The 23,423-nt window shown below is 35.6% G+C and overlaps 1 protein-coding gene across 7 annotated transcripts in view; it reads right to left on the reverse strand.

The window, feature by feature from the left end:
* Positions 1-645: 645 nt before the first annotated feature.
* The window catches only part of ANO5 (anoctamin 5), a 99,824-nt gene continuing 77,046 nt past the window's right edge, over positions 646-23,423 (reverse strand). For 6 of the 7 annotated variants that reach the window (XM_050755365.1, XM_050755364.1, XM_050755363.1 and 3 more), the window contains 5 exons: positions 19,643-19,773; positions 11,001-11,206; positions 9,259-9,437; positions 7,784-7,889; positions 646-4,421 (listed from right to left, as the gene is read on the reverse strand). In XM_050755365.1, the coding sequence (XP_050611322.1) occupies positions 4,200-4,421; positions 7,784-7,889; positions 9,259-9,437; positions 11,001-11,206; positions 19,643-19,773 (844 nt within the window). In that variant the 3' untranslated portion in view covers positions 646-4,199. The remainder of the gene's footprint in view (positions 4,422-7,783; positions 7,890-9,258; positions 9,438-11,000; positions 11,207-19,642; positions 19,774-23,423) is intronic. The other variant, XM_050755360.1, reaches the window with a different exon arrangement.

Genomic DNA, 23,423 nt, shown 5'->3' on the forward strand with positions numbered 1-23,423 from the left:
TCTGCAGTGCTCTCCTTACCCTTTGGAATTAAACTCACGCCCATCTGAGGCTTTCTTCCTTTTTCAGGTGGAGTGTGCCTGGAAGATCATACTTCGCCATTTTTGTCTCTTAACATGCATGCCCAGGAAGTTGCTTCTCCCTGGGGCCTGCATTCAAGTAACACTTTTAATGTTAACAGGTGTGGATCATCAGGAGGTTGCCTCTCCCTGGTTGCTGAATTATCATTTTTAGAGAAACAGTATGATAATCGTGTAATCATCACCTACATTCCTAGTGAGTGTGTCGGGAGCCCTCTCTTGCCCCGCTCATTGCCTATCTACCTACCTGTAATTTTCAACATGCAATTTTTCTTTTTGGGGGACTCTCTGTTCACCCTTATCTTCCAAAGTAGTAAAAATAAGACAAGACAACAAAAACTACCACCTTCTCAAATTTTTCTAGATTATGCAGCTTTCTACTTAAAGGAATTTGCATTGTCAATATGCAAACATGTACATGTGCAAAAACATGTAATTTCATGAGTTAAACATGTTTTTTATATATATATATATTTTTAATGTTTCTAAACAAATATGACTCAAAAAGGAATAAACTCCAAAAATATCAACATTTTACTGTAAGAACAAATTGAGTTCATGTCAAAATGTAGTTTAATATTAAGTATTACTTTATTCACTGTATAAATTTGATTCTCTTGAGATTTATGTACACATTATTTAAGACAGCTTTTCCTGCATAACTGCATATTATTTTTCCTGGAAGAAAAAAACTTGGAAGAAAGAAATGTTAAAAAGGAGCACTCATTTCCTGGGTTAACACCAGGGGACATAATCTCACACACAGGAGAGATACACCTAGTCAAACCTTTGAGGAAGATGGAAGCAGGTATCTCACACCAATTAAACCACATTATTATTTTCTTTTTAACATTCTCATCATTTTTCACATAATGCTGAAATAAATAGAATACTGGAATTATTACTCATAAAAGTAGAGGAGTCAAAATTTGTCTAGAAAAAGAATAACACAGTAGTTATACCGATTCATTGTGGCTGACTTGTAAGCCTGACCAATGGTGCTTTTTGCAATGCTATTTTTCTTCATAACATTCTTAGTTATATAACAACTATTAACAATTTAAAAAAATATGAGAGTTTCTTTCAAAATAATAGATTCCCTTTTTGAATGATTGTTACAGATTTCTCACCTTCAACTGGAGTCAATCAACAGAGATCCATACCTACTCATAGCGCCCAACGCTACAAAATCACTTTGGAATCTAAGTTTTATTTTGACACATAATAGTTGTCACATTGAAATTTTCTTTAGCTTTTCTCTCGCTTTAATTAGGTGTCTTTGTTAAGAGATATACCTCTTATCAACAGCAGCTGGACCAAGCTTCCTCGGAACAGCTCTTTCCTCCAAAGAAACACACACAGGATTCATAAGGAAATAATTCTTTCCTCCCTCCTACTCTTTCTCATCTCCCGTCACCTTCATCTGTCCTCCTCTTCCTTCTCTTCTTTGATAACTTGCAGAATGGCTTGGTTAAAAGAAGAATATTAAAGCTAAGAAGTGTCAAAAGACACAGCAAAAGTAAGACAGCATTTCATTTAAGTAAAACATTCCCTTCTTAATGGATTCCTCTAAAATAAATGTTTTGAAGTAGATTTTGCTTCCTGTGTGCAAAGGAAAATTGTTGAAGGCAAGGATGAAAGAGGGCATTTGAAAAGAGTTAAGTATTGTTTTGGCTTTGGCACTTAAAAGTTTATTTCACATAAAATCTCAAATGTTCCCGAGAACATTCTGAATACAAAACAAAACAAAACTATGCACTTGGTCAGCGGATATAATCACCTGCCATGCTGGTAATTATCAACTTATAGGTGGTGGTTGGGCTCTCTTAATGCAGCCCTCCTATAAAAACCAATGGTTTAATTGGATGAGACACATCTATCTGAATTGGTTTGGCTCCTGATTTTGGTTAGCACGCTTTCAGGAAAGTGAGGAATACCTGTATTTCATTTTTAAACCTGAAAAACAAAGATAAACTTCTTGGTAAGAAATTTAAAGGTGAATAAAAAATATCAGTCCATAACATTTTAAAAGGAAAATATCTATCAATCATGGGAATTATTTACTCATCTTAAAAACAATTTCTTTCCTTGCTGTTTTCTCCATACACTTCCAGAAACCCAAAATTTAGTTGGTATATTTTAAAATTGCAGGGTACAGATAACTTTGTGAATTAAATTTGTCTTTATTTATCATACAGTCTAGCTCTATGAATACTTTTAAGCTTTAAAAATTAAAGTTTATTATATTCAAGAAACCAGTTTCCATACTCTTTCTTATTTTTATCAGCACCCAGGAAGGAAGCAATATGAGCTGTGTGCACTCTACACTGTAGCAATGGAGAATTTGATTTGACATGCCAAAAATCCTGCATTGGTGGCAGATATCATGGTAACTCTGACTCCACATATGAAATCATCTTTCAATAATGAGATCATTTCAAATTACTCAAAAATATTCATAAAGTCTACTCAGTGGATGACAAATCAGTACCGGGCATTAGTCCCAGTCCAAACTGGGGTGACCGTCTCATAGTTTATAAAATCCATAATCCCCAGTTGTATATGCTTACTATTGATCAGTAGTTAATACCATCTGCCATATATTTAATACTGGCAGTACCACAATAATTTATTAGCATCAGATAATGAAATGTTAGTTTAAAATATTGTGATAAAATTTCTTATGTGTGTGATTATAAAACAATATTCTTTTGGAGGTGAATTATAATTTGAAACTAGAGATTCAAATACTACATAACTTGACTGTATCACTCTAGTGCTAATAATTATTTATATAGATATGTGTGTGTATAGATACACAAATTTATATATACTTAGTTTTTTTTTTTTAAGTGAAAAAAGAACAAGGATTTTTGTGCATGTAACACAAGCCTAAATTTGAGAGGAATAATTCAACAAACATTTTTACCCCGTAGATTATTAAGTCTATGAACTCATTCTTAGTTGGTTGATTCACTTTTGGTGTTCAAGTCTGTGGTTGCTGTTATACTGACAATTTCTTTAAGACAAGCTTACATTTAAGATGTTACATCACATCAAATCACTAGCTAACAACATGACTTCTTCTGTGTCAGAGGTATTGGAACAAGGCACTGAGCATTGTATAAGATGACACATCAATAGAAAAGATTGTAAACTTATTAAAAGATTTGCAATTATTTTAAAGCAAAGAAATGTTTATCATAAACAACTTGTACCTAACTTATACAAACAGGCTTCATGATGTGAAATTGGCATTCCAGAAGAAAAGTGATTTTTAAGAAATTTAGCAATTTTCTAGATTAAAATCCACAAATTAATCAATATACATTGTCTTGCATCCATTAACTACTAAGAAAACACATTTACTTCTCTATTGTATCTTTGCTTGAGAACCTGAAGCAATCTAACAGCTTCATAATGTTGTTTTCCAGATAAGATCAGTCTTGAAACTATTATGACCAAATTATTATCTCTAAGAACTAAGTTGTTTTATGTTGAAACCCAAAATTCCAGTCTCGAGAAAAGGAATTCTGCATTTACTGGGAAGAACTATCTGGGATTCTGATTGTAGTTGAATGTGTCAGGAATAAACTTCCGCTATGATCCATTAACACTTTAATGTGTGAGTTTTCTTATGTCATCTGATCTTGGCAATTCATTTGCACATTTTAAAATGATAGGATATACAGGGCTCAGTCAGCCTCTTTGATCCCTTTCTTTTTGCCCCAACAGTTTTCTTAATGGGGAAGGAGGTATCAAATAACCCAAGAGAAGACCATAAAAATAAACAGATGCACTGGAAAGTGATGGGACAGCCCAAGGCCAGTGTTTCTTACTAAACTGCAAGACTCCATAATATCCCAGTATTCTGATTCTACCTGCACTTTCAACAGTCATTTACTCAGAAAACATCTGAAGAGGGCCCAGTCAATGAAGCAGAGAAGTAGTACATTTCCAGCATCACAAAGTTGGCCTCTATAAAAGTGTATAAAAACTTTTGAGTTAAAAAAAAAAGGGGGGGGGGGTTAAAATTGACACATGGCTTCTGACCTCTGGCCCTAAACCCAGAGGAAAAAGTGAAGTAAGGCAGACCACCTGCTGCTTCCTCATTATGCTGATTAGATTGTTGATTTAGCCAGCTGTGCTTTGTTTTCCTCAATCATGACATGCTTGGCAAATTCATTAGAATTAATTCCCAAGTTCTCTTTTAATTTGTTGAGCTCAAAATCATGGAGAATCTTGATAGTCATTAACTTTTCTCGCTTGATTCTCTCCACAACATCTTTTGGAACATCAGGTATCATCCAGGCCAGCAAAAATTTAACTAAAAACACAACATGCTAGAGGAAATATAAAGGAAAGATTAGACACTGTTAGAAGTGTCGCATGTTCAGCAGAAAGTCTTTAAAAATCATTTCACTTATTTAAAAAACTGCTCAACATATGAGGTAGAAAGGCAAGCAAGAAGATATGGTCCCTGTCCTAGAACTTTCATACAAAGATCAACATTAAACAAATAAATATATACTTAAATATGTAACTAGCAATATTCCAGTTGAACATGATTATTAAATATACTCTTTATCACTGCTCCTTCCTGAAAAGCTGATAAAATATTTATAAAGGAATTAGATATAAAGGAATTAGACTCAAAAGATTGAAAAAGGCTAGCAAACTTGCAAATGATGATGTGGTGACTGACAGTGGAAACCAAAAAGACAAAAGCCAATTTTGTTTTAGATTGTGAGAAAAGTTCAGGAAAGAAGGCAATAAGGACTTTTGAAGGTATTAGTGTGAGTTGGAGTTGAAAACAAGAGGATTAGATAAAAATTTGCATAAGGAGCACTTGAATTTTCGGAGCCTTTCTCCCATCTGTATCCAGGTATTCTTTTACTCCATACTACCCCCTGGAAGCAGCTGAAGAGTTTATTTTCTGCATAAATTATACCAGAAAGCTGTGAATCCAGGGGCACCAGACACAGTGGATGTATGAAAACATATTGAAAAAAAAAAATGTGAAAACAGTGAAATTCAGCACGATGAACTGTGAGATACTTAGTCCCCTCTGCGTTGCTCAAGTCTTAGAACACAGGCAGCCACAAAATATCTCAATAGGCAGATTTAAAGAGTTTTCTCTGGGAAAAGTAACTACTCTGTAAAAGCAGAACTGTGGATGTCAAAATTTTGTAAGGATCCAATGAAAATGTCAGCTCACTTCCTTATCAACCTACGGTGAAACCCACCAAGTGACACCACTCCTGTATGCACAAAATGCTTAAAGTCAGCTTTTCACTGCCACGCTCTTAAACATGAGCAGAACCACCCAATACGTAGGAAAGTCTCTGACATGGAAAAAAAAAAAAAAAAAAAAGAACCAGATATAAGGAAAGGAGTAAAAGAAAAAAAGTAGAATTTTTTAAAAGATATTAATCCAGGTTTTCATAGAGGAGAAAACAAATAATTAGAATTTCAAACTAGAAAGTGTAAATTTGAGTAACAGCAGTTCCAGAGAGACAGCACAAAGAAAGAAAAAAATTTATCAAAGAAATTATGCCCGCAAATTGTCTCAACTTGATGGGTAAGTACGTTTTTAGATCTAAGGGGCTCAATGAGTGTTAAAACAATGAATGTTGACAAATAGCAAAGAACCACCTTGTGAAGCTTCATAAAAATGGGGCTAATGAGAGAATCCTAAAACCGTATTGATTTTAAAAATAGTTAATACACAAAGACTGGGGAGTCAGAATAGTATTGCATTTTGTAGCAATACTGGAAGCTGAATGAAAATGAAACAATGTCTTCAAAACTTCAGGAATACCAAAATAATGTTGATTAAAATTTTTTCAAGAAAACAATTTTTAATTATAAATTCTATTCCAAATAATCACATGTAAGGAAAGAAAAGAAATTTTCAATATTCAATTCCTCAAAAATGGACAGCCCATAATTTTTCCTCAGATATTACTGGAAGATGTGCTTCACCAAAATAAGCTAGAAAACCAAAAATGGGAGAAACATAGATTGCAGAAAATATAGTCTCCAATAGAAGACAAGATGAAGAGGAGTCCCAGGATGATGCTTGGTTGGAGCCTGCAATTATTACAAAAAATTAATACAAATAATAAATAAATTAAAACAAAAGAATTCCTGAACTAATTTACTGGCTGAAAGGTGATCTAAACTTCTGATGCAAAATGTTGGAATGAAAGACTGATAAATTCATAAAGAACTAAGAGACAGAGGGAGAAAAGAAAAGCAATATTATAATAAAAGAAATATGTTCAGAATGTAAGACAGGAAACAGATGTGACTAATATTTATAAAGTCATAATTTATAAACCCTGACTATTGTATTTATATAAAATATCTTACTCAAAACTGATGGATAGAAATATTTCAGAATTGAGATTAAATATCAAAAATATGTAATTTAGTATATAAACAGCAGGGTCTCAGGTGGCACTCTGTATCAAACACTTAAATATTTCTGCAGCAAAGTAAATGAAGAGTCACTCTAAAAATAATAAATAAAGGCTATCAAAAGCCTTAAATTAGATCATATATTGCTGCTAAATAAGTTATCAAAATACTTCCTCTTTCCTGAGGTTTTGAATTTCAGAATAAGACAAAAAAAAATGCTTTAATTATTGAGCGGTAGGAGAAAGAGAAAGTTTTTTTTTTCCCTTCTCTCTTTCTCTCTGGGTGGGTGTGTGTGTGAGAGATCTGCCAAAGTAGAATGTCAGTAATTGATACCTAAAACTAAAAAATAAAAATATATAACTGCGAAATCATGTTCTTTTGCTATACAAGGGTAACTACTAGAAGAGTGAGTTTAAAAAGTTGAGATGTTTACTTTGGATATTAGAATTTTAGGGTAGGCAGGAATATTATGTACGATTGCTCTTTTGTTTTTTTGCCATGCAGAACTATTTGATTTTTAAAATTACATGTGAAACCTTGATAACAATAAAAATAAATTAAACAGAAACTGGTTGGAATGGCATGCTCTTGGGTTAGGATTGTCTTTTATTGGGCTTTATCCAGGGTGAAAAAGTGCCTTTATTTTACTTTTCTCTCCCTGATCGGCCTTTTTGCCATATGATTTGTATCACTCAATTTGAAATTTTGTCCAATACTGCCTCTGTATTGGTTACCTTTTCTTCCATGCCTTATCTCTATAATTACACTAGATATTCCACAAGAGAGGAAGCATAAAAATAATAGATAGAGTACAAACTTGGGAGTGAGGCACATTTGGCATTGAGACCCAGCATTAATGTTAGTTAGTTAACGTTAAGCCAGCTACTTATTTTTGCTGAATCTCAGATTCCTTTTTCAAAGGTGAGCGATAAGGTCTAATTTACAATATTGTTACGATTTAATACTGCCTCTGGAACTAGTAAATAATAGGTACTCCGTAAAATCCGTGGGTTATTTCCCCTTTTCCTGACTTCAAGGGAAAAAGACCGTATTTGTTTTCCTTTCCTTTTCTGTCCCCATGACATGTTCAACAGCAGTAAGTGAGTAATAGGCAATCCATTGTACTGAAAATATCCCTAAGATTCTTTTTATGACAACAAATACAATACTTCCTTCAAGACAATTTATTGAGATATTGCTAACTTTCTGATGAGAGGTTACCTTTGGAAATACCTGCCTAAAGAGAGGAGAGTAACTGGAATGAAAGTTAAGAACAGCTTACTTCCATAACAATGATGAAGGTCATCTTGGCAGCAAGGACATGCCAGAATTGCATATTATGAAAATATTTATTCTCATGATCAGGAGGATATCTGTAATCTCTGTACCTGAAAAGTGGAAGTAAATGCAAAAAAAAAAAAAAAAAAAAAGTTATAGCTTCAACTAGAGAGACCTAATATAATTTCTTATTATTTCTCTTAACAGACCTGTCTAGCTGATCAGAAAAATCAGGTCAAAGTTAATTGATATTATGAAACATTTATCTTTCTTGTTCACATAAAGTCAGGGTATATGCTACTTACATGCAAAATAGAACTAAGAAGAAACACACAAGTGAAACTTCTCTCTTGCCCTTCAAAGACAAGCTTCTCAAATAAGTTATTCAAAATTTGCTGCTTCCACTTCCTCTTTTCCCACTCCTTAACACTCCCAATCCTTTCCTTCTCTCCTATCCTTAAATTGCAGGTATATATTAATCCTTTGATTTGACTTTCAAAAATAAGAATATTATAGGCCACTTCTATCTTCTTGAAACTCTATTTTCTCTTGGCTGTTCTGATGTTGTATTGCTTTGTTTTTCCTAACACAATTCTGAAATTTTCTTAATGTCCAACTTTGTGTGTTCATTCTCTTCTATAAAGTCACTGGATACTGGTCTTACTGAAATAGTTAGTCCAGCTAGTGGGTAATCACATCTAGAAATCTGACACCACTGGCCATGCTCTTAAACACATTAGGCTATGATTTCATTATACTCAAATATGTAATATAGCAATATAATAATGTCTGCTTGTCTTGCAATATTTTGCTCTTTTTTTTTTTTTTTTTTTGAGTCTCAAATGAAACAGCTGGTTTAAATTAAGGGGCCTTGATAAGCATATGTGTGTGTGTGTGTGTGTGTGTGTGTGTGTGTGTGTGTGTGTGTGTGTCTTTAAATTGTATGGTGAAAAGATCCCATAGTACATGATACACTGAGTGTAAAAACAGTAGGTTCACATATGCAATTTTATATTCCCTATACAGAATAAAACCTTTTAGCAGGATAGGTGGTGAACTAATCATATTATTATATCATATTATTATATCGTTATTTCTCTCTCACACACTCTCTTTTCTGAGGACACAGATAAATTCAAGTAAGTTAAATGTATATACAATATGACAATGTTGTATGATCTATAGATTATTGCAGCTTTGGACTAAGGGGCACTTGTTGGTGACAAACCCTTTTGATAAATTAGAAAGAAAAAATTTTAAATTAATGTTATCTTTACCCATAATCTCTTAGTTTTTGCCATTTTACCTTTTCAAATCTGAATCATGCAATGTGTGAATTCTAGAATGGATACAATTTATTTATACAGGATTTTTGTTGCCCTAAGAAAATCCTTTATATTGTAAGACATAAAGGTAATACATAACTTAAGAAATACACTTAAAGGATAAAACTAAAACCTAAACAAACAAACAAATCACCTGCAAGTGATGAAGTCTCGTTTTTCCGAAGGTGCAGTGTGGTTTGGAAAATCGGCTATAAGGAATACTGACAGGCTATTATTCACATATCCTTTCATAGGCTGCGTGGCATTTGTTGAGTAAGCATAGTAGTAAACTAGACGGGGAATGATGTCCGACGTAAATGCAACAATAAAGGCCTGAAGAATAAAAAAAGAGGAAGATCATGGGCTGCCAATTTAGTTTTAATAATGTCTGACTTGTACATCTCTCAGTACCTTAAATTGTACAGATGCAAAATAATTAAATACTATTACAAATCATAGTAATATGCAAGTCTTTGTCCTGAAACACAAAACAGCTCATTTACAGTGTGTGATCAGTATTCCAGGATTTCATAGCTACAAAGTGGCTAAGTAGAGAGTCAGACCAAAATGTATCTGTCTCCAAGAACCATGTTCTTTCCATCAAGCCTTGCTATTTCTTACATTTCTTATTGTTTAACAGCACAGTTCTACTATCCTTAACCAAATTCACTTTCTTAGACTAACCCAATGAGGTAGGACTGCAGGGTGTGGTGTGTGTGTGTGTGTGTGTGTGTGTGTGTGTGTGTGTGTGTAAGAGATTAACAGGAAAGGAATGAAGAAACTGAATATCATGTGTTTGCAAATTTCTCACAGTTCAGTGCAATTAATTTCAGTATTTGATTCCACGGGAATGATATTTTCCCATCCTTTCCTAAGTTCCGGAATAGTATAAATAGCATATTTCTTTTAGGTTAGATATGTCAATTAAAAACCACCTGGCTCTGGCACCTATATTTTTAGTGCTATGCTTTAAAAATTCCATTGTAATTTCTATGGCTAATGGTCCATTCGGGCTTTCTATTACTTAGTGAATAGATCTGACATTTTGCTTTCTAAACAAGTGGTCATTTCAAATATATTTCAAAATATATTGGAGTAAATTGGTACACAACAGTCTCTCATACTTTTTTTTCCAGAGTTTTACTTACTTTGTCTAGCTCTTGATTTACTTAGCAATTATGTCACTTTTTGTTTTCTAATTTGATTATTTCTGATTACATCTTTATTCTTTTTTACTACTTTCTATCAATTTGATTTACAATTTTTGATAGTGTCTTAAGTTATATACTCAGCTCATTTTCCAGTCTTCTTTTAATAATTAAAAATGTATGGCAATGGAGTTTTCTGTAATAGTGGTTTTGGCTCATTCCTATAAGCTTTCATTTAAATTAAGCTCTGTGATTTCAATTTTGTTTTCTCTTATATGAATCCTACTTAAAAGTATTAGATTTTCTTTTTTTATTATCTTATTATCAACTTCAATTTGTAAAGTATATTGTAAGTTAAAATGCATTGTAAAAGTTATACTTTTGGAAATTTATTTTTCTTACATTTTAAGTATTTCATAAACATAACAGGTAAATGTACATTCTCTGTAGTATACAAATACAAATATAATCATTTTTTAATTATTTTATCCAAACACATTATACTGTTACTTATTTTCTGTCTACTTTGTCACATGCTGTGAAACTGTGTCATTGTTCTTGTATTTCTAAGAGTTAGCATGACATCGGTTTTTCTGTATTGGTCAGTGCTTAACAGTTATTTTGGGATCTTTTAGCTTTATAAAGTATCACCATGATGAAATCAATGTAAAGATTAAGCATCATTCGCATCTCCCCGTGCCCCCCAAAATGAAATACAAAGTCACCCCACTGAAATAGGTCCACTTACATTAGTTGCAACAGAAAGGACAGCCATTCCATAAAGAATGTCTTGCCAAACACCTATGCTATGAGCTTTAGAAGCTACAGTTCTCCTGTATTGAGTGGTAAGTTTCCAGGCATCCACTCGAATCTCTACAATATTATTTATGAGAGCAAGAAGAGGAGCCAAAGGAAAAGAGGCCACAAATAGTGTAACAAATCCAAATTGAATAACTGTAGAGAAAAGAAAAAGGCATGAAGTCATTATTGTGAAGGAGAAAGACAAAAACACCCTGTCCAAATCCTGCTACTTCCTTCATTTTGGAGTGATCCACACGAATATGACAATTCAGGCTTCTGTCTGTCTGTCCAATTCCTCCTCTCCACAGGGGACTTACCTGCTTGCTAGAACTGGAAGAAAGAAACTGGGCATGCATGGTTGAGTTCCTTCTTTGCTCTTCCATTAGAAACATGCTTGTTAGAACAAAATCTATTTCTCTTTGCCTTTTATTATGGGCTAAGTTTAGGTTTATGCTTGTCTAGTCTTTACATTTGTATTAGCAATTTAGTGAAGTAACCAAGTTTTTCAATCTTGCTAGCCCATCTACTTTTATGTATGTATGTATGTATGTATGTATTTATTTATTTTTTATTATACTTTAAGTTCTAGGGTACATATGCAAAACATGAAGGTTTGTTACATATGTATACATGTGCCACGTTGGTGTGCTGCACCCATTAACTCGTCATTTACATTAGGTTTATCTCCTAATGCTATCCCTCCCCTCTCCCCCTACCCCATGACAGGCCCCGGTGTGTGATGTTCCTCTTCTTGTGTCCAAGTGTTCTCATTGTTCAGTTCCCACCTATGATTGAGAACATGCAGTGTTTGGTTTTCTGTTCTTGCGATAGTTTGCTGAGAATGATGGTTTCCAGCTGCATCCATGTTCCTACAAAGGACACGAACGCATCCTTTTTTATGGCTGCATAGTACTCCATGGCGTATATGTGTCACATTTTCTTAATCCAGTCTGTCATTGATGGACATTTGGGTCGGTTCCAAGTCTGCTATTGTGAATACTGCTGCAATAAACATATGTGTGCATGTGTCTTTATAGCAGCATGATTTATAATCCTTTGGGTATATACCCAGTAATGGGATGGCTGGGTCAAATGGTATTTCTAGTTCTAGATCCTTGAGGACTCGTCATGCTGTCTTCCACAATGGTTAAACTAGTTTACAATCCCACCAACAGTGTAAAAGTGTTCCTATCTCTCTACACCCTCTCCAGCACCTGTTGTTTCCTGACTTTTTAAAGGTCGTCATTCTAACTGGCATGGTATGGTATTTCATTGTGGTTTTGATTTGCATGTCTCTGATGGTGAGTGATGATGAGGATGTTTTTATGTGTCTGTTGGCTGCATAAATGTCTTCTTTTGAGAAGTGTCTGTTCATATCCTTCACTTTTTGATGGGGTTGTTTTTTTCTTGTAAATTTGTTTGAGTTCTTTGTAGGTTCTGGATATTAGCCCTTTGTCAGATGAGTAGATTGTAAAAATTTGCTCCCATTCTGTAGATTGCCTGTTCACTCTGATGGTAGTTTCTTTTGCTGTGCAGAAACTCTGTAGTTTAATTAGATCCCATTTGTCAGTTTTGACTTTTGTTGCCATTGCTTTTGGTGTATTAGACATGAAGTCCTTGCCCATACCTATGTCCTGAATGGTATTGCCTAGGTTTTATTCTAGGGTTTTTATGGTTTTAGGTCTAACATTTACGTCTCTAATCCATTTTGAATTAATTTTTGTATAAAGTGTAAAGAAGGGATCCAGTTTCAGCTTTCTACATATGGCTAGCCAGTTTTCCCAGCACCATTTATTAAATAGAGAATCCTTTCCCCATTTCTCATTTTTGTCAAGTCTGTCAAAGATCAGATGGTTGTAGATGTGTGGTATTATTTCTGAGGGCTCTGTTCTGTTCCATTGGTCTCTATCTCTGTTTTGGTACCAGTACCATGCTGGTTTGGTTACTGCAGCCTCGTAGTATAGTTTGAAGTCAGGTAGCGTGATGCCTCCAGTTTTGTTTTTTTGGCTTAGGATTGTCTTAGCAATGTGGGCTCTTTTTTGGTTCCATATGAACTTTAAAGTAGTTTTTTCCAATTCTGTGAAGAAAGGCATTGGTAGCTTAATAAGGATGGCATTGAATCTACAAATTACCTTGGGCAGTATGGCCATTTTCACGATGTTGATTCTTTTTATCCATGAGCATGGAATGTTCTTCCATTTGTTTGTGTCCTCTTTTATTTCGTTGAGCAGTGGTTTGTAGTTCTCCTTGAAGAGGTCTTTCACATCCCTTGTAAGTTGGATTCCTAGGTATTTTATTCTATTTGAAGCAATTGTGTATGGGAGTTCACTCATGATTTGACCCTCTGTTTGTTATTGGTGTATAAGAATGCTTATGATTTTTGCACATTAATTTTGTATCCTGAGACTTTGCTGAAGTTGCTTACCAGCTTAAGGAGATTTTGGGCTGAGACAATGGGGTTTGCTAAATATACAATCATGTCATCTGCAAACAGGGACAATTTGACTTCCTCTTTTCCTAATTGAATACCCTATATTTCTTTCTCCTGCCTGATTGCCCTGGCCAGAACTTCGAACACTGTCTTGAATAGGAGTGGTGAGAGAGGGCATCCCTGTCTTGTGCCAGTTTTCAAAGGGAATGCTTCCAGTTTTTGCCCATTCAGTATGATATTGGCTGTGGGTTTGTCATAAATATCTCTTATTATTTTGAGATATGTTCCATCAATACCGAATTTATTGAGAGTTTTTAGCATGAAGGGCTGTTGAATTTTGTCAAAGGCCTTTTCTGCATCTATTGAGATAATCATGTGTTGTCTTTGGTTCTGTTTATATGCTGGATTACGTTTATTGATTTGTGTATGTTGAACCAGCCTTGCATTCCAGGGATGAAGCTCACTTGATCGTGGTGGATAAGCTTTTTGATGTGCTGCTGGATCCGGTTTGCCAGTATTTTATTGAGGATTTTTGCATTGATGTTCATCAGGGATATTGGTCTAAAATTCCCTTTTTTTGTTGTGCCTCTGCCAGGCTTTGGTATCAGGATGATGTTGGCCTCCTAAAATGAGTTAGGGAGGATTCCCTCTTTTTCTATTGATTGGAATAGTTTCAGAAGGAATGGTACCAGCTCCTCCTTGTACCTCTGGTAGATTTCGGTTGTGAATCCATCTGGTCCTGGAAATTTTTTGGTTGGTAGGCTATTAATTATTGCCTCAATTTCAGAGCCTGTTATTGGTCTATTCAGGGATTCATCTTCTTCATGGTTTAGTCTTTGCAGAGTGTATGTGTCCAGGAATTTATCCATTTCTCCTAGGTTTCCTAGTTTATTTGTGTAGAGGTGTTTATAGTATTCTCTGATGGTAGTTTGTATTTCCGTGGGATCAGTGGTGATATCCCCTTTATCATTTTTTTATTGTGTCTATTTGATTCTTCTCTCATTTCTTCTTTATTAGTCTTGCTAGTGGTCTATCAATTTTGTTTATCTTTTCAAACAACCAGCTCCTGGATTCACTGATTTTTGGGGGAGTTTTTTTGTCTTGATCTCCTTCAATTCTGCTCTGATCTTAGTTATTTCTTGCCTTCTGCTAGCTTTTTAATGTATTTTCTCTTGCTTCTCTAGTTCTTTTCACTGTGATGTTAGGGTGTCAATTTTAGATCTTTCCTGATTTGTGTGCATTTAGTGCTATAAATTTCCCTCTACACACTGCTTTAAATATGTCCCAGAGATTCTGGTATGTTGTATCTTTGCTCTCATTGGTTTCAAAGAGCATCTTTATTTCTGCCTTCATTTCATTATGTACCCAGTAGTCATTCAGGAGCAGGTTGTTCAGTTTCCATGTAGTTGAGTGGTTTTGAGTGAGTTCCTTAATCCTGAGTTCTAGCTTGATTGCACCGTGTTCTGAGAGACAGTTTGTTATAATTTCTGTTCTTTTACATTTGCTGAGGAGTGCTTTACTTCCAACTATGTGGTCAATTTTGGAATAAGTGCGATGTGGTGCTGAGAATAATGTATATTCTGTTGATTTGGGGAGGGGAGTTCTGTAGATGTCTATTAGGTCCACTTGGTGCAGAGTTGAGTTCAATTCCTGGATATCCTTGTTAACTTTTTGTCTCGTTGATCTGTCTAATGTTGACAGTGGGGTGTTGAAGTCTCCCATTATTAATGTGTGGGAGTCTAAGTCTCTTTGTAAGTCTCTAAGGACTTGCTTTATGAATCTGGGTGCTCCTGTATTGGGTGCATATATATTTAGGATAGTTAGCTCTTCTTGTTGAATTGATCTCTTTACCATTATGTAGTGGCCTTCTTTGTCTCTTTTGATCTTTGTTGGTTTAAAGTCTGTTCTATCAGAGAGTAGGATTGCAACCTCTGCCTTTTGTTTTGTTTTGTTTTCCATTTGCTTGGTAGATCTCCCTCCATCCCTTTATTTTGAGCATATGTGTGTCTCTGCATGTGAGATGGTTCTCCTGAATACAGCACACTGATGGGTCTTGACTCTTTATCCAATTTGCCAGTCTGTGTCTTTTAATTGGACCATTTAGCCTATTTACATTTAAGGTTAATATTGTTGAATTTGATCCTGTCGTTATGATGTTAGCTGGTTATTTTGCTCATTAGTTGATGCAGTTTCTTCCTAGCATCAATGGTCTTAACAATTTGGCATGTTTTTGCACTGGCTGGTACCAGTTGTTCCTTTCCATGTTTAGTGCTTCCTTCAGGAGGTCTTGTAGGGCAGGCCTCTCAGCATTTGCTTGTCTGTAAAGCATTTTATTTCTCCTTCAGTTATGAAACTTAGTTTGGCTGGATATGAATTTCTGGGTTGAAAATTCTTTTCTTTAAGAATGTTGAATATTGGCCCCCACTCTCTTCTGGCTTGCAGAGTTTCTGCCGAGGGATCCACTGTTAGTCTGATGGGTTTCCCTTTGTGGGTAACCTGATCCTTCTCTCTGGCTGCCCTTAACATTTTTTCCTTCATTTCAACTTTGGTGAATCTGACAGTTACGTGTCTTGGAGTTGCTCTTCTCGAGGAGTACCTTTGTGGCATTCTTTGTATTTCCTGAATTTGAATGTTGGCCTGCCTTACTAGGTTGGGGAAGTTTTCTCTGGATAATATCCTGCAGAGTGTTTTCCAACTTGGTTCCATTCTCCCCATCACTTTCAGGTACACCAATCAGATGTAGATTTGGCCTTTTCACATAGTCCCATATTTCTTGGAAGCTTTGTTCATTACTCTTTTTTCTCTAAACTTCTCTTCTCGCTTCATTTCACTCATTCATTTCATTCATTTGATCTTCAATCACTGATACCCTTTCTTCCCATTGAAACAATTGGTTACTGAAGCTTGTGCATTCATCACGTAGTTCTCGTGCCATGGTTTTCAGCTCCATCACGTCATTTAAGGACTTTTCCACATTGGTTATTCTAGTTAGCCATTCATCTAATCTTTTTTCAAAGTTTTTAGCTTCTTTGTGATGGGTTCGAACTTCCTCCTTTAGCTTGGAGAAGTTTGATCGTCTGAAGCCTTCTTCTCTCAACTTGCCAAAGTCATTCTCCGACCAGCTTTGTTTCATCGCTGGTGAGCAGCTGCGTTCCTTTGCAGGTGGTGTGGGGGGCACTCTGATTTTTAGTATTTTCAGCTTTTCTGCTGTTTTTTCCCCATCTTTGTGGTTTTATCTACCTTTGGTCTTTGATGATGGTGACATACAGATAGGGTCCTGGTAAGGATGTCCTTTCTGTTTGTTAATTTTCCTTCTAACAGTCAGTACCCTCAGCTGTAGGTCTGCTGGAGTTTGCCAGAGGTTCATTCCAGACCTTGTTTGCCTGGGTATCAGTAGCGAAGGCTGCAGAACAGTGAATATTGCTGAACAGCAAATGTTGCTTCCTGACTGTTCCTCTGGACGCTTCGTCTCAGAGGGGTTCCCAGCCATGTGAGGTCTGTCCCTACTGAGGGGTGCCTCCCAGTTAGACTACTCGGGGGTCAGGGACCCAGTTGAGGAGGCAGTCTGTCTCAGATCTCAAACTCCGTGCTGGGAGAACCACTACTCTCTTCAAAGCTGTCAGACAGGGTCATTTAAATCTGCAGAGGTTTCTGCTGCCTTTTGTTTGGCTATGCCTTGTCCTCAGTGGTGGAGTATACAGTGGCAGGTAGGCCTCCTTGAGCTGTGGTGGGCTCCACCCAGTTCGAGCTTCCTGGCCACTTTGTTTACCCCTCAAGCCTCAGCAATGGTGGGCACCCCTCCCCTAGCCTTGCTGCCATCTTGCAATTAGATCACAGACTGCTGTGCTAGCAATGAGGGAGGCTCAGTGGGCATGGGACTCTCTGAGCCAGGCACAGGATATAATCTCCTGGTGTGCCGTTTGCTAAGACCCTTGGAAAAGCACAGTATTAGGGTGGGAGTGACCTGATTTTCCAGGTGTTGTGTGTCATGGTTTCCCTTGGCTAGGAAAGGGAATTCCCTTACCCCTTGCACTTCCCAGGTGAGGTGATGTCTCGCCCTGCTTCACCTCTCACTTGGTGGGCTGCTCTCATTATCCTGCACCCACTGTCCAACACGCCCCAGTGAGATGAACCCTGTACCTCAGTTGGAAATGCAGAAATCACCTGTCTTCTGCTTCACTCATGCTGGGAGCTGTAGCCTGGAGCTGTTCCTATTCTGCCATCTTAGATTCAATCTACTTTTTGAGATCAGGCATAATGACTGATTCATTTGTATATTCCCAGCAGCCATCTGGGGGTGTGTGTGTGTGTGTGTGTGTGTGTGTGTATGTGTGTGTGTGTGTGCTGGAAATGGAAATATACATCTTCTAGAATAAGAAATTTGTTAAGGTCTTGATTCTCCTTACTATCATGACATCTTTCTAAATAAGTTTTATTCTCTGTCTTCATTAAGACTCAATGAAGGATCACATCTGTGTAAGTTGGCTTATCCCCACACTTTTATTCTTTTGTTTACAACAACGTTTTGGGTAAAAGAACCCATGCAACTAACAGCCCAAGCTTCCCAAATGATTGAAGAAAAAAAATAAAAAGCCATTTAATGGAAATGGCTTTCCATTAAAGGAGAAAATAAAAAAAAAATTCCATTATTCTTCCATTTTTAAATATGTTTCAAATGTTTCTGGAATTTAGTTTCTCTCATCTGACTGAATCGGTCTTGTTATCAAGTGAAAAAAGTACATATTCATTTCCTTTTTTCCCTGCTTTCTCTACCTAACCTACGAGGTAGAAAATGAAGAGGAAGTATTATGTAGAAGCAACACGAACTTTCTAGGTTCACATCTAATATCTCTACCTAAAATCTTTGTGGTCCATAAAAATCTTATTAAACTATGCAAGTTTCAGAATCCACAACAATAAAATGTGTAGAATAATGAATACTCTGCAAAATTGTTTCAAAATCAGAGATAATATATAAAGTTTTCAGAATAAATTAATTATGTCTTAATAAGTGGTAAACAATCTTAAGAAACCTTTGTTTCAACTTTTTAATGTCAGTAATAATCTCTGATGCAGGTATGTGCAAATTCATTTGAAACTTACACAATTAATTAAAAATTATAGCCTCATCACCTTATAAAGCAAAGATTATCTGAGCTTACAAAGAGTTGTATAAAATAGATTCTATTTGTCCTAAATTTATATTTCAATCCATGTGTCACATAAATGTATTGCACTGGAGAAGCATGAAGAATTTTGGATCATTTCATACATTCTACCATGGTTTTACGGGCTCTTGAAAGGTAAGAAAATTTTTTTCTTGGCAGGACACTGGGGCTTACAAATGTAATCCCAGCATTTTGGGAGGCCAAGGTGGGCGAATCATGAGGTCAGGAGATCGAGACCATTTCCTGAAGCAGGAGAATCGCTTGAACACAGGAGGCAGAGGCTGCAGTGAGCCGAGATCGGGCTGCTGCACTCCGGCCTGGGTGACAGAGCGAGACTCTGTCTCAAACAAACAAACAAACAAACAAACAGTTTCCTTAATTCTATGAGAGAAACAGGGAAAGTTGCTTGAGATAAAACACTCTGAGCAGACCATATAAGCAGTTCCCAGAAAAATCTCTCTGAAAGTTGTTCCTCAAGAGTCTCTTCTCTATTCAAACCTTGCAATGTTTTGGATGTTTCTTGTGTTCAGCTTGTATTTCCCTTACATAATCACTTTTAGCCTTACTTTTAGCCTCACAGAAAGGACATACACTAACTGCAAGTCAAACTCTGGAAATTTTTCCAAGCAACTTATTTTGTCTTTGAGCTGTCACTGAGGCAAAGAAATGGAGAAATAGCCATCAAAGCGAATTTGAGATGGGTGTTAAAAAACGACTCTTACTTGATTTGGTTCAACAATATTAACATTCAATTAACAGGAATTATGTCTCTGAGATTAGTGTTTTGAAACTAAACTTTATTCCACAGTCTGTTTGATGGAACAGGGAAATAGGAACAAATTTTCTTTATATCCCTCCACTTATCGTTTTTGCCAATCAGCCAGTGATTTATTGAACACCTACCACGTGCAAGGCAGAAAGAAATATCAGGAGCTGAAAAACCACTCATTCATGCCGACTCTATGTTTCAGAACAGTGGTTAAAAATTACCTGTTTCTAAGTACTCATAGAAAAGCCCAAGGGGTCCAAAACTTTCAAGGTCATGATCCTGCTCCCATCGACTATACAGCTTCTCAGAGTTTGTCCGAGCTTTTCGGCGTCTCCACCAATTCAAAGCCAAGCTGTTGGAAATGATAAAAGTTAATATTATGAAATGCAACTAACAAGAAAACGATCAGAGAATCAGAGTGTTAGATCTGGAACCTAGCAGAAATTAGAAATTGAGAAACTTAAGATCACAGAGTAAAGGGAAATGACTCCAGCCAAAGCGCAAATCAAAATCTAGTGTTCTTTTCATGATACATGCAGAAGTCAAGAGTTCTTTATTAGGGTGATCGAGAAAATAAGACAATCTTTACTCTGTTCAGAGAAACATATTCACTCAGAGACAGCATGGCTAAGGAATAAGTGGAGGAGAGGGTTATCACTAAAAACCACTTACTAATCCTGATGCTGTCATGATGCTCGGAAGAAAATTCAAACAAATATGAAATTGATTATAATAGGAAATGACTTAAATAATGTGAAAATAAATACAATAACATTAAACAAAATTTTAACCAACTGTATTCCATGCTATATAAAAAGATGATATATCTTGAGAATGTATTACTTTTTTAAAAAAGAGAGTTTTAAAAAAGAAAATAAAATTAGCAAATCAATAAATATATTACATTGACTGGTTTGAGGTGAAAAATATAAAATCATCTCAATTGATGCAGAAAAATGTATTTGACGTATTAAAACCTACTTAGGAAAGAAAAGTAGAAACAGAAAAAAAAAATTATTTCAATCTTATCAGAAATATCTACTAAAATCCTAGGGCAAACTTTTCCTTCCTTCCTTCCTTCCTTCCTTCCTTCCTTCCTTCCTTCCTTCCTTCCTTTCCTTCCTTCCTTCCTTCCTTCCTCTTTTCTTTTTCTCTTCCTCCCTTCCTTCCTTTCTTTCTCTTTCTTTTTCCTTCTTTTCTTTCTTTTTCTTTCTCTTTCTTTTCCTTCCTTCATTCCTTCCTTTTCCTTCCCTTCCCCTTCCTTCCCTTCCCTTCCCTCCCTCCCTTCCTCCCTCCCTTCCTTCCTTCCTTCCTCCCTCCCTCCCTCCCTCCCTCCCTCCCTCCCTCCCTCCCTTCTCTTCTCACTCTCTCTCTTTCTCTCTCTCCTTTTATCTTCCTCTATGTCTGTCTCCTTTATTTCTTTCTTTTTTGAGACAGGGTCTCACTCTGCCACTCAGGCTGGAGTGCAGTGGTGCAATCACAGCTCACTGCAGCCTTGACCTTTTCTCCTGCCTCCACCTCTCAAGTAGCTGGGACTAAAGGCATGTGCCTTCATGCCTGGCTAATTTTTAAATTTTATTCTGTATGATGGGGTCTCATTTTGTTGCCCAGGCTGGTCTTGAACTCCTGGGCTCAAGCGATCCTCCCTCCTCAACCTCCCAAAGTGTTGGGATTACAGGCATGAGCCAATGCACCAGGCTGCAAACATCATTCATAATAGGGAAAAGTCTGAAGCATTCACTTTAGAATCAAGAACAAAATAAGAATTTGCATGATCACATTCAAGATTACTGGAGATCTTAGGCGTAAAATAAAATAAGAAAGGCAAAATCATTGGAAATAAAGGAGAAATCTGTGATTATTAACAGTGATGTGATTGAATAGAAAACCCAAGTGAAGTCAGACAAAATAATTAGAAATAATATTAGGATTTATTAATATATTTCATTCCTCTATACCCACAACACACAAGTAGAAAACGTATATATTTTTTAAAATATATCATTTACAATAGCAAATAAAAACTACCTAGAAATTGATGTGACAAAAGATTTATAAGACCTATATGTAGAAGTTTAAAATATTTATTAGAATTCATTAAAGTCCATTTTAAGTGTTCACGAGTAAGAAGGCTTGGTATTATTTTTAAAAATTCAATGGTTTATATTGAAACAATTAAAATATAATTTCAATGAAAAAGCCAAATTATTTTTCCATGTAAAATCTGACAAGATGTTTATAAAATTTATACAGATTGATAAAAGACCAAGAATAGCCAAGACAGTTCTACAGATAAAAAATAAGTTGATAAATGTTGCCCCACAAGATATCAAGACTTAGAAAACTGTATTAATTAAGAGATTGTAGTACTGTATTCACAATAGCAAAGACATGGAATCAACCTAAATGTCCCTCAGTGGTAGAGTAGATAATGAAAATGTGGTACACATACACCATGGAATGCTAGGCATCCATAGAAAAGAACAAGATAAGATCATGTTCTTGGCAGGAACATGGATGGAGCTGGAGGCCATTATCCTTAGCAAACTAATGCAAGAACAGAAAACCAAATACCACATGCTCTCACTTATAAGTGAGAGACAAATGATGAAAACACATGGACACATAGAGGGGAACAGCACACACTGGGGCCTATCAGAAGGTGGAGTGTGGGAAGAGGGAGAGGATCAGGAAGAATAATTATTGGGTATTAGGTTTAATACCTGGATGATAAAATAATCAATACAACAAACCCCCATGACACAAGTTACTTGTGTAACAAACCTGCACATATACCTCTGAACTTAACAGTTAAAAAAAGAGAGAGATTGCTGTACTGGTACAGGGATAAACAAATCTTGGGATAGAATGGAAAACTTGAAATAGCCTTGCACTTGGTATAATTGTAGACAGTATTTATATGGCATGTAGATAGCGTTTATATGGCATGTGGATAGTGTTTATATGGCATAAAAAGTATTGTAGATAATATTGTATGTAGATGAATAGTATTCTAGATGATGGAGCACAGGAAAAAGGAACTTTTCAATAAATGGTAATATAAGGGTTTATACAATATATAGTTTATAGATATATATACACATATATGTACAAAATAGACTTGTATCTCATATCAAACATAAAAATCCTGTCCATATGTATTTAGAATTTGAAAGTGAAAAACAATAATGTTAGAATGTATAAAAAATTTAGAAGTAAGTATATGAGAATATATTTGTATATGTCTGTGTGTTTCCATATAACTTTTTATCAGTACATCTGTATATCCAGTATTTTGCCCAGAACCTTACTTTTGGCATAACTTTAACAGATATAGGAAATAATAATGAAAATGTCTTATAATCCCGGGTAGGAAAATATTTCTTAAACAATTGTTTAAAAATGCTAACCCACAAAATAAAAGACTGATAAATTCTACCATATTAAAGTTATGTAATTTTGTTCATCTAAAGCAATGGTTTCCAACTGGGAGTAATTTTGCCCACAATGACACAATTGCACTCTCTGAGGATATTTTGGTTGTCCCAACTGGAGAGGGATGGGTTACTGGCATCTAGTGGATAGAGTCCAAAGATGCTGTTAAACATCTTACAATGCAAAGGATAACCCGTACCCCACAGCTAAGAATTATATCAATAATTCTGTGGTTGTGACACTGTGACCTAAACATACTATTAAAAAATAAAAAGATGACAGTTATCTTAGAATAAAATGTTTTCAACATATACAACCAAAAAAGAAGCAAATAAACAAAAACCAGTAACCAGAAGTTTAAAAGTATTCATAGAAATAAATTGAAAAAAAGATTGACAAGTAGGAAAATGGTTAAACAACATGAACAAGCATTTAATCGAAAAGGAAACAAATATGGCCAAAAATGCTTATTCATGTTGTTAATCAGAAAAAATTATACTAAAATGAGATATCATTTATAGCCTCCAGTTGACAAAAATTAATAAGACAGTATGAAGTACCATAGCA

The sequence above is a fragment of the Macaca thibetana genome, chromosome 14, assembly GCF_024542745.1.
Source record: "Macaca thibetana thibetana isolate TM-01 chromosome 14, ASM2454274v1, whole genome shotgun sequence".
Lineage (NCBI taxonomy): Eukaryota > Metazoa > Chordata > Mammalia > Primates > Cercopithecidae > Macaca > Macaca thibetana.